Raw genomic sequence first — 12,698 nt, forward strand, 5'->3', positions numbered from 1 at the left:
TTCAATGAAGTGTTTATTTTTATATTAGAAAAAAATGCAAAAATATGAATATTTGCATGTCCTTAATTGGAAAGTCATCTTCACTTGAAAAATGAGCTGGACTTCGAAATGGGCTGTGGTGTTTGGCTTTTTTAAATTATGTGTATTGTACCTTAATGAAAGTTGCATTGCAAAAATGGTTAGTTTTCTATTTTAAACAAATATCTCTAGTAATTTCCAAGGGCAAGAGCAAAAGTCTTTGCACCTTTTATAAACTTAGAATATCCTGGAGTCCTGAGTACTGTCCACTAACAAAGAGACACAGACAAATAAAATGAATCAAGTTAATCCATGGAGTCAGCCCACTGAAGTTGGTAGGATTTATACTAGGGATTGATTTGGTCTGTTGCATCCAAAGACTCTCAGAGTTATACAAGATGCTCCCAAGGACACAGACAGAAAGACAGGGTGCTTCAAGAGAGACAGATGTAGAGACCAGATGTTCCCACCCAAGGACACTGAAAGGCAGACAGGATACTCTCAACATAGACTAACAGGATGCTCCAAAAGACAGACAGTCAGACTTGTCGGGTTACCTTGTAGATGTGGTGCTTCTGCTTAACGATGGGCAGTGGGATAAAAGTACAGGCATATGTGGTTTCATCAACTGGGATGGGAAACTGAAAAAAAAAAAAAAAGCAGAGAAAACTAAACTTGCCAGGGCACGAGCAGCAGCCCAGGCAGGGTGCAAGTATGAATGGAGAGGCAAAATGGAGGAAGAAAATGGAGAATCAGATTGATAGCTGGGCCCATGTCCCCACGTTCTTTAGCACTGTCCCATTTCATCAGGAGACTGGCAAGAAATACATTTGTTTTTGGCAGCAATAAGTGGGCTGGTATCAAAGAAATAGTGAAGGCTTTAACAATTTTTTTCCAGTGAAAGAATTAAACAATTGCCAGTGAATTTTCAACAAATCCTTTTCCTTCCACATTTCCCCCCTCCCCCACTACCCCCCACATATAATTTGGAATGACATTTTCCATATCAAAATCTAAGTGTGGGAACTCTCCATCATGCTCCATCATACTCTGTCTCAGTCATATTTTGCCAATTGCCTGAGATCACAAACCCAGACCAGAGAGGAATGGGTATCATCATGTTCTCTATAACCTATCCCACTCCTTCTGGTATATCAGTAGCAGTGTTGTTTCTCAAAGCCAGTCATGCATAGTGTGGTGCACTGCTGCTGAATGCTCAGGTTCACCCAGTGTGCAGCAGTGGACGTGTCATATGTGGTTTCTCCACTGATCCACCTGTCCATGATCAATGCACCCTCCCCTGTCACAGCTCCCAAGGGCTCTTTCTGCATGCTACAGACATGGCACAGATTGGGATCTGCAACAGGCTTCATCAGCTGGAGGAAGCCCTCCCCTTCCATGTGGGAGCAGGTAAGTAAAGCTAGTTGAAACTTGGCATATCCATTCCAGGGGAAATTCTGACATTTTAAAAAGTTTTAATTATGAATCAGAACAAAAACTTGACATTTTGAAATTTCCATGGGAAGGAAATTCTGAAAATTTTCATTTAGAAAAAAAATCAAGGTATTTCCATTCAATTTTCTCTAAATGAAATGGAGCAGCAGGCTGCTTCAACTCTGGGGGATTCCCTGGACTGCTCCTTTCTCCAGAGAAGACCTCAGGCTGCCCCCAACTCTTGGGGAATCTCTGGATTGCCCCCAACTCAGTTTTGCTCCCTCACAGTGCTTTGGCTTTCTTGGCCATGATGACACTGGAGCTGAGAGTTTCCTTTGGATAGGCTCCCCTCCCCACAGCCAAGATGCTACCCCACATTTCTGCAGTTTTACAAACCTAAGATCAATGCCCATTCGAAGGCTAAACCTGCTCCTACAGAGCTGAGTAATTGTGCAGGTGTCACTATTAGAGTTTAGAGGAAAACACTACTACACTGCACCCTGGTGCCAGCTGGTTAGCAGGGGGTGCTGTATTGTGTGATATTGCAGCTTGCATTGGCAGATACTGTCTAGGTGGAGCACTAAAGAGGTGACCGCGCCCTTTCCCTCCCCCCACTTTGCTTCAATAGTGGTAGCCTCTACTTTTCCCCATCAGGTGCCAAGCCTCCTTATTTTGCAGCTGCGCTGAACAATGTCAGTGGTGTACCACAGTGAGTTGGTCCTTTTTGGCTACTTCTTCCACCTGCCCTAGAGCACCTCACAGACAGACCCTCACACTCCTCCCTTACCTTCTGCCTGATGTACACTGAGCTAGCCTGATCAGAGTCATCATCTGTCACTTTGTAAACCATGCCAGGATGATTAATCAGCAGAGGAACTACTCTGAATCCCCCTGCTCCTCCATCACTGGTAATAGCCAGGTAAGAGCCTGCACCACATCCTCTGTATTTAGCACATTTGGCATCCCTGCCTGATGTCCTTTTCCTCTAGATCACTACGTTCAAAAATATGTGGTTGTTTACTTGAAGTAGGTCAGTGTGATCAGCTTCTACTTGTAGAATTTGTGGGTTTAAGACAGGGGATGCTATGTTTGTGGTGATGTCTATTTTAATGGGACCCCAGCTCTTTGTGTGGATGCTAACTGTGTTCAATCCTCCTCCAGTGCTCTCATGATCCCTTGTTCCTTGCATACAAGTGCTGCTGTGTCACCAGTAATGGCAGTTTAGTAATGAATGTGAGACACTGCTTTTGTTAGTACAGGAAGGAGCACAGTGTGTGCTGTGTTTTCCAGAGCTCTAGCAGAGCCATGATATAGGGGCTATTCCTGAGTTCCCAGCGCAGCTCTTCTCCATGAGGATCATGCAGTTTCCAATAACAGGCAACAGTAAACTGGGAGCAGTAAATACACTTGTCATATTTTGACTGTGTGCTTCCATGAGACACTATAATTATTATAGGCAGGGCAGGTAACCCTATCTATTAAGGTCACCTAACATTTCCCATTGTAAGGCTCATTTTCTGTTGCTTATAACTTTGTGAAACTTTAACAGTTTGGGCTGAAATTTCCCATGCTGGATGTTTGACTTAGCCTGAATATATATATATTTTAAATTCACCAAAAAGAGTTCCAACATTTCTAAGAAAGAAGCTAGGAAAAATACATTGTTTTGCCCATGTTTTGAAAAAAAGAAGGTTTTTTAGACCTTTTCTTTGAGAAGCCCTAGGTCCTCCATGCTTTGGAGAAGACTCTTGAAATTTGACATAGGCTAGCCTTTGTGTCAGGAATGTGGCCTTTTGCCACCCCCCCCCCCACCATGAAAATCTGCCCAAATGTGGCTAAGTTATGTAAGCCTTTGACAAATTGCAGTTTTGCACATGCTCAGTATAGACTGATTTTGGAAACTAAAATCTTCAAGTGTCCATCCTTACTGAACGTGCTCCGTCCCCTCACAGCTCCTCGTGCTAACCATTCCCACAGAGCATGCTCCCACCAGCCCAGGGCTACAGGGGCAAAGCTGGCTTTCCCTGTAAAAGCTGTTCCCAGCAAGAGTGATGCCACATACTGAAACTGAGAACTGGAAGCCTGTGCTCTCAATGACCATTCTGCTGGAGCCCTGGCAGCATGAAGGAGGAGGCTACCTGATTCAAATGCAGAGGGGACAAGAGTTGGACTGCGGGTGGTGGGTGGGAGGGAAGGGTGTCCTCTTTCTTGTTTCTTGGGACAAGAAACCTGGTGAGACTGAGACTGGAGGGGGAGAAAAACTGTGATTGGGTGTTGGAGAGGGGCGACTGAGATGGCTGTGTACAGAGACTGGGACTGGGAGCTGAGGGGCAGGAACTGGGCTGGCTGGGCAAAGAGACTCAAAAAAAGGGGGAAATGCTGGTGGGACTGGTTGGTCAAGGAAACGGGGACTGGAAGCCAGTGGGGAGGTGGGCAAAGGGAATCTGGAACTGGTTGAGTGGGAAGGCTGGAACTGGGAGCCTGTATAGGGGGACTGGGAGATGATGAAAGAAATAGGGGAAGAGGGTTGGCTAGGAACCAGCTGGCTGGTAGGGACACTGAGATTGGACAAGAAGCTGGAGAGACTGGGGCTGGCCGGAAAAGGAGAATGGCACTAGGAACCAGTAACATGGATGGAATGGGGAAAGACAGAGAGGTCTGATAATGAGCTGGGGTGCATTGGGGTTGGCAGAGACAGATCAGATGAGCAGCTGTAAGGGGCGAATTGGGCCTGAATGGACAAGAAGACTGGGACTGTATGTGGGAAGGGAGAGAGACTGGGAGCTGGGGATTGGGACTCAGAAAATGAGCCTGTGGTGGGGAGACTTAGACTTTCTGGGAAGGAGATTGAGACTGGAATGATAAGTCTGAGGAGTAGAGACTGGGTAGGTACACAGAATGGAACTCAGCCAAGGAGCTAGGGGTAGGAAAGAGACAGAACTGGGATGGGGGAGATGGAGCAGAAAATATCAAGCTTTTGAAATACAGGCAGAAGATGCTGTGCCCACTGCAGCACACTCCTACAGAGCCTTCAGTGGAACCAGTATTCCTGAGTCTCACTATTCCTCTACTATCAACAAATATCTGTGAAACCCAGTGGCAAAGTATCCCATCCCCATCTCATGCTCAGAGGATGACAATCTACTGCTGCTGTCAGTTACTTTGTTAACTCCAGTGGAAGAGGTCAGGTCAGGTCAGGTTGCCACATGTTGGAGTTTCTGTTTTTTCAGTTTGCTTTATTAAGAACATAGGCAATCACACACACACAAATATATCCAAAGAACATTAAAGTCAACATTGTAAAGTCAAACACCCAAATGTTAGGAAGTGCCAGAATTAAGGCTACCTATGAAACCTTAATTCACCTCCCTTGTGAATATGCTTTATGATGCAGTCTTTCTTCCATGATCACATGCTACTTTATTCCACAGGACCCCTGCCTCATTCAGTGCACAAGATAGACCTGCCCTAGGGATTAATCAGGGTTGTGTATTAAAGGTGGCTGTTGTGTTTAGGATGTTTGCCTCGTTTGTTGCAGAAGCTGGAAGGTGTGTAGTGAAAGAGGCAGAAAGAGAAAGGATGGCCTCATGGTTAAGGGAGGTGAAGAACTGGATGCCCTGGACTCAAGAATTGGCTTCTATTCCTGCCTCTGCCACAGAGTTCCGGTGTGATGCTGGGCAGGTCACTTAAACCAAACTTTTCACAGATGGCCTCTAATTGTTTCTCATTTTATAGGTACCCAATTTGAGACCCTGGGGTCTGATTTGAAGAAGTGCTTAGTGCTCACAGCTGTAACTGAAGTCAATGGGAGCTGTGCTTGAACATATAAAGTGCTATATAATGCTACATAGTTGGAAAAAATCAGATCCTAAGCATCTAAAATTGGACACCCAAACTTAGTGAATACTGTTAAACTTAATCTCTCCGTCTCTCAGTTCCCCATTTGTAAAAAGGAGAGAATATTACCCCACAACCTTATAGGGGTGCTGAAAAGATAAATTAATTAATGTTTGTGAAGCACTCCAGTACTATAGTGATGAGCACCATAGGAAAGCCCACAAGGAAATGAATAATTCTATATTCAGAGCCAGCTTTTAAAAGTGTGCAGTAAATAAAGCCTGAGGCCACTCATTGAGTGATGAGGAGAATAGCTGCTCATTCAATGAGCACCCTCTGTCCAGTGCGCTGAATGCAGCAGAGTCCTGTGAAAAAAAAATTGTATGTGATCATGGAATTAAAGATTGTTTCATAATGCATACACACAAGGGGACAAACTAAGGTGCTACAGACAACCTTAATTCTGGCATTTCCTAACTTTTCAATATTTGTCTTTGCAACCTTAATAATGTTCTTTTAACGTAGTTTTTGTGTGTAACGTATATACGTGATAGAACAGCCAAACAGCACAACAGTGTGTTTTATTTTTCAAATAAAAGTCAAGTCAAGGGAACATTCCTGAGAGCTGAATAATCACTTTTGTTTGTGTGTAATTTTCTTTTGGTAACAACAGAAATTTAAACTGGTCCCAGCCTATATCATTGGCCTGAAAAGGAAGAGGTAATATCCCCAAATATTTCCCTAATATAGAACGCAGCCTAGCCCTTCCTCAAAACAAACCCATCCTCTTCCACTTTACTACTGAATCTCTCTGCCCATTCACATATTCATTAAGATAGCCGTGTCCATCCATCCATCCATCCATATTGGCCACCATCAGCTCTACTGAAAAGAATGTCAGGGAGTGGGGATTCTTGTGTCCAGAGGATAGGCAGTGCTGTGGTCAGATACTCACATCATTTAGCTTCAGGTCATAGGTGAAGAATATTTTGGGGTCATTCAATTCAGTTGGGCTTATGACCCGCATCAGAAAGAGAGATTTGAGGAATCTTTGGCCTTTGGAGAACTGGACTGTGTCGTCAGTGCCAAAAGCAGAAATCAGGCGTGCGGTGTCACCCTGTAAGGAGAGAAATTTACTGCAAAATCCTCCTCAGGACATCACAGCTTCCACATACCTGCATATACACTCTCATTCACAGACATACACACACACACTCACAGTACACATGCTGAAACATACTATGCACATTCCACACATCGAAATGCCCACACCTATTACACCCCTACAATGAGACATACATTAAAATGCACTACACACATTACACACTAAAACACACATCCCTCACATTACTGATATGCACACACACTACATGCCTCCCACACACAGTTCATTCCTACATAAGAAAACACAGCAAACATGTGCACAGTGCAACCACACAAAACACTTCTGTACAAAGGCTCATGATCATTTCCCGTAAGGCAAAACCCTTCAAAAAACATCACCCAAACACATTCCACAATCATATTACACACTGCACCACAATATTCACATACACACATGTACAAGGTTTAAGGACCTGGTGAGTGAAAGAGAATAGGTTGGAGATCAAGAGGAAAGGTTTAAGGATTTGGATGAGGCCAGAATTTTCAGAAGTGGTCACTAGTTTTGGGTACTTACATTTTTGTGTGTGCCCACAAGTTGAGACACCTTGTCTGATTTTCAGGTACTGAGGTTTGTGACTATCAATGCCAACTAACAAAGGGTTCACTCTTCTATAACAGCAATTCTTAACAGGCCTGACAAAGTCACTACACCAAACACACTGCTTTTCATTTATCTTAAATAGTGTCTTGTAAGGTATCGAAAGCTGATATCAAGCTGGGCATTAATATTGTGAAATGTATGCACTGATGATATTTTAAAAGTTATGTACACATCCTGGAATTATGTTTTAAATTGTGTAACTTGGCAGAACTGACAAACAGGTTTCTTCCAGAGGGAGATAAAATGTTTGTCTCTTTGTCCAATGTAAATTAAGATTATAAGACAAATCTGCATGTGGCATAAGCAGGGTGATGGGAAGACACCTGAGACTAAACCAAAGGATGTTGTCTTGTCTCTGGGTAGCAGAGCCAACACTAGTCTGCACAGAGACAGTGATGCCTGTGGAGACCTGGAAGGCAGTGCTTGTGGGGTCAGAGGCTGTTGGTTTCACAGAGCTGAGCGACAGTAGACGCAGACAAGACTGCCTCACTCTAAGGGCAGGTAGTGGTGAAATACCTCACAGCTCTGGGTACCCCTGGGGAGCATCACAAGATCCATGAGAGCTAAAGTCTGACACTAAAGGCCAAATTTTCAGAATTGCTGCACGTGTTAGTGAATGTGGGAAAATGTCTATTTGTGTGCCTGTTCTGTGAGTGCACTTAGTGCAACTTCAAATGTAATCTTGGTAACTGAGCACTGATGACCAGCCATGTATCTAAGTGGTCATTTGTACATGCAGTTACATGCAGAATGATAACAAATGTGTCCCCAATTTAGATCCACAAACATACACATTTGTGTAATTAGAGTTCTGGTAATCTGTCCATTAATGTACCAGTGACAAAGCAGATCTTTTGAAAATAGGGCTTCTAGGTACTGCAATAATAATACTAATTAAGAATAATAATATCACTAACTCATTTGTCATTTTTAGGTTGATCAGACTTTTTAATTGTAATTTTGCTATCAATCTGAATCCCCTGTACAGCATTTCAATTAAAAAAGAGCTGGGGTGAGACTTTCCAAAACACTTTGCATTTTGCATATGCTGTTCCCATTGAAACAATGGATTTAATGGGAACTGAGTTATGCAAATGATGAGCACAACTGAAAGCCCCATCTTATGTCTTTAACAGCTCGTATCATATACTGCACTCAAGTGATGGTTCTATATATGTGATGTTCATTGACTTGTAAAATTTATCTTCTTTATTAAAGAGGCAGATCCATGATCTATGAAAGAGGGATAGATAGAAAGAGGCAGACAGAAAAAGAGGAGTAGGAAAGGTTGAGGTGAAGGGTCAAGAGTGCAAAAAGAGACTTTAAAAGCTCTGCCTAAGTTTAGTTGCGTTTCCCAGAAGCCAGAGGTTGTATTCAAGCCTCAGAATGTTTTGAGGCTCACATCTCCCCAGTCCTGAATACTGTCCACACAGAGGTCTATACTAAAAGGGAACTACTAATCCTATCAACACATTCTACATCATCATAAACTGTTGCAATGCGCTCTTATTTTTAGACTGTATACTTCCTGTTCCTCTACTGTAATAAGAGAAGTTCCCTGTTTAAGGTCTCCGGTATACATCAGAGTACAGGGGGGAGGCATGTTTGTTTCACTTATATGTGGCTCCTTGTGCAGAAGGATTGTCTCCTCCATTACCGTGATATCCAGGTCATTTGGGTCACATGTCTGGAAGTAGCGTTTGAACCGCAAGGTGGTGAAGGTCTCATCCTCTGTTAGTGACAGAAGCTGGTAGTCCTGGCTGTTGTCCTCCTTGAGATTTTCCTCATCCACAGCATGCCAGTCCTGGATTGGACATGGAGAGAGATGTCAAATCAAATGAGGAAACAACACAGAGAGAATAGAAGTAACTTCTCTTCACATCCTGAGACTGCATCTCTCTAAATAGCACTGATAGAGATTGAATAATTGTTAAAGTAACTATGACATTGAAAGGCCCCTCTGCCTTCATTGCGAGTTTCCTACAAATCAGAGAAACACAATAGTCACATTTTGTCCATTCCCTCCCTCTCTTCAATGTGACAGTAGCCCCTGGAGTCCCTGTGTACTGACACCTATATAGTGACAGAATGACCTTTGGTAATCCAGACTAGAGCTGGTCAGAAACATTTAGATAAAACTTTTTTTCACTGAAAAGTGTCATTTAGTCAAAACCAGAATGCTTCATGGAAACATGTTGGTTTCAATGCAAATTTAATCAGGAAGGTTTCTCAGATCCAGGATACTGGGAGGAGAGGGAAAGCAGAGTTTTTCTAACCACCAAGCTATAGAGTCTCTCTCCTACACACACTTTTTCTGACCACCCCTAATCCTGACACATATCAGCTGAAGAACTAAAGATCAGTCTCTAACTCATGTGTGTCACACGATCAATTTCAGAAGTAAACTAAACTGAATCTTTGGCAAAAAATGGAGCAAGTGAAGAAGTCAATAGAGCAGATGATTAAAAGAGCTGTGCACCCAGCACCTCCCATTGTAACATTTATGGGCAGATTTTCAAAAGAGATCAGCACCCAGCCTTTTAAAAATGGGCCCTGGTTATGGGTGATGAACACTTCTGAATATTCTGCCTAGCAGACTGCTTTATCAGTACAGTCACTATAAGAAAACGAAACACGTTTAGAATTTATACACACATACAAAGGGATTGAATGAGGTAATCAAAGGTGAGTGCTACCCTATGAGAACAGGAGAAGCTGTTAGGCCAGATTTTTAAAGATATTTAGATGCTTAAAGATACAGATAAGGGTGTAGTGGGATTTTCAAAAGTGCCTAGGTGCCCAACCCACATTGATTTCAATGAGAATTAGGCTCCTAGTGCTTTCAAAAATCCTAATAGGTACCTATGTGAATCTCTAGGTGCCTAAATACCTTTAAAAATGTTGCCTGCCATGCCTAGACTTCAAAATACAAGAGCATTTTCTGTACTGCTGCAAGTCAAGGGTTTTGACAAGTTGACTCAATACAGAAAATGCAAAATTGTACACCTTCAACTCTCCTTTTGGGAAATAGATGTTTAAGTGACTTCTCTCCAGGATTGCCTCAGGATCCGAGGGGTGCAACAAAGCATGAAATCCTACATCTTGAGACCAGAAGTGAATAGGGCAGAATCATTGAGGATCTGATGATTTGGAGTAAAACCAAGGAATTGAATAATGTTCTGTAGCCTGCCACAGAAAAGGAATTTAAAGTAAACGGGAACCAGGCTGGGCTGAATGAGATTAGTCATGTAGGACAAATATGTAGTGAGAAAAAAGTTCAACCAACCCAAGGAAGATGGAGACAACTGTATAAATGAAACGACTCTAAAACAAGATTCACAGCATGTTATCACATCCAAGCAAATTCACCCCGCATTTCTCATCATTAAGGGCTCCACACAGGATATTTCTTGAGCACAGTACAGAATGGCACTGCAATGATGGACAAGAGATCCAACCCCACAATGTATACTCCTGGGTTTTGTCTAGTTTCAGACTGTTGTCCTTGGGTCAGTAGTGGTCTGCACAGCACTTGCTGATGGTGCAAAAAAAGCTGTTGTTTTTCTCCTAATTTCTAGCTTCAAAATTGCATTCAATGACCTTTACCCATTCATCAGTTACCTTCCTAATACTACTTATCTGTGTAAGCAGTTGTAGAGTTTTGATTTGAATGGGAAGGGAGGTGATCAATGTAATTGTGAATGTGACGGGAGGTGGTCCTCAGTCGCAACTGAGAAAGGTGGTGCCGTCAAAATACGCTCTGTGACTGAAATATAGTCCATACACTATGAAAGAGTTTGAGGAATTCCCCCCCGACACACACACCTTTGAAATGGACAAAAACCAAAATTTCCTATGACAGGAGGCCTCCTATATCCCCCTATAATATCACCACCTCACTCCCATCAACCCATCCCATTTCAAATTAACAAGCAGAACACCTTGCTTAACTATTTATGTGCTCAGAATATTTTTCTGGTACAAAGTACATTTTTTTCAATTAAGTGCACTTAATATAAGTTTCTTTGCCAAGTAAAGTCCCCTCTATCAACTATGACTGTGAAAGCATTTAAATGTGAGCACATGTCCCCAGGACAGACGTTTATCATGGGATAAGAGGGAACATTTTTATAGGAGCCCCTTGTGAATATATTGGTAGCACATCTCTGCTCCTTGGGGTGACTATCCAAACCCTAGCATCACTTTCACTGCATTTCCTGATACCCAGCCTGACATTCTTTTTTTCTGCTCAATTTCACCTCCATTGCCTCTAATTGTAGCTTCTCAGATCCCTCTAAACCACTCCTTTACCAAGCTGGGAATCACATTACAGAGGGGAATTTGAAAATGCCTCCTTTGTTTTCTATTCTTTGAAATTCCCCTTTGTGTTACTTTAATTACTAAGCTAAAAATGCAAAGATGAACAGTCCCAAAATGAGTTACACAAAAGCCAATAAACAAAATAAGTATTAAAAACTAAAAGTAAAATAATTCACTATAGACAGTTCTTAACCCTGAGACTTATTTGGAAAAATATCTCTCACTCTTGAGAAAGACAGAGAAGAATGATTAAGAGAGAGAGGGAGAGAGAGCAATGTAATCATACACACATACTACAGCTACACTAAACTACATTCCCCCCCCCCCCCGAATTTACCTAGTGTTTGTACAACTGGTTCGGCTAATAGGTGAGTGCTAAGATGGGGTGTAGATGTGTGTATTCATGTGTGCGTGTGCGGGCTTGCGCCTATATTCTTATAAACCTTTCTGGATCTGCCAAGACTATTGGAACCTCTTTGCCCCTCACCTGTGGTTTCCCAGCCATCAGCGGTCCCATGCTAGCCACAATCTTGAAGTTACATAAGCTAATGATTTGGGGTGTCTCACTGTTAGGAGGACACATGAGACACCTTAAAAATTAAAACATCTCTGAATCATTTTGAAAATTCTGGTCATTGTGACCAGAGTTTCACAACCAACCAACGAAAACATGCAAAACTCATTTAGTTTCAGATTCAAACATGGAAATGAAACCAGCTGAGTAGAATAGATATATTTTGACCCTGCAAAGTTTCATCAATGTTCAGAAAAAAAAAAGCCTCTGGGTAAACAGAACTATTCTGAGATTAAGCTTTCTAAGGGGCTTGGTGATAACTAAATACATGGTAATTTTTTTGCAAGTAACACCCAAGTCTTCACAGAACTCGTTGGTTTGGTTAGTTTCTCATGTTCACCATACTGTACTGAGTTTGAACTGTGTTCTGTAATGGGCAAACTGTTCTGTAATGGCCTTGATTTTGCAAAACCTAATCAGCTGGGGTTTGGTTCTGCAAATTCAGAATGAGGAATAGTTTGGATACAGGTTACATTTTATCTGGCCTTCCAAGGATTGGGAGAAGACAGAGTGGTAGGGATTTAATGCATCTCTCGTCTGGATGGAAAAAAAGACACAGCAAAACTCAAGGCAAGTGAAACCACAGTAAGTGAAACTGACAAAACAGATGTCATCAGAATCCACATAAAATAAACCAGAGGTTTTCAACCTTTCCAGACTACTGCATCCCTTGTAGGAGTCTGATTTATCTGGCATACCCGCAAGTTTCAGCTCACTTAAAAACTACTTGCTTAAAAATCAGATATAAAA

General features: G+C 42.3%; 1 protein-coding gene across 1 annotated transcript in view; it reads right to left on the bottom strand.

Moving 5' to 3' along the window:
- Window positions 1-11,985, bottom strand: part of LOC101951095 (putative DBH-like monooxygenase protein 2) — a 30,532-nt gene extending 18,547 nt beyond the window's left edge. The window contains exons 1-4 of the mRNA XM_065584860.1: window positions 11,862-11,985; window positions 8,712-8,858; window positions 6,245-6,406; window positions 576-659 (exon numbers count right to left, since the gene is read on the bottom strand). Coding sequence (XP_065440932.1) covers window positions 576-659; window positions 6,245-6,406; window positions 8,712-8,858; window positions 11,862-11,957 — 489 coding nt within the window. The 5' untranslated portion in view covers window positions 11,958-11,985. The remainder of the gene's footprint in view (window positions 1-575; window positions 660-6,244; window positions 6,407-8,711; window positions 8,859-11,861) is intronic.
- Between the last annotated feature and the right edge of the window lie 713 nt (window positions 11,986-12,698).

Source organism: Chrysemys picta, chromosome 1, assembly GCF_011386835.1.
Source record: "Chrysemys picta bellii isolate R12L10 chromosome 1, ASM1138683v2, whole genome shotgun sequence".
Classification (NCBI taxonomy): Eukaryota; Metazoa; Chordata; order Testudines; family Emydidae; genus Chrysemys; species Chrysemys picta.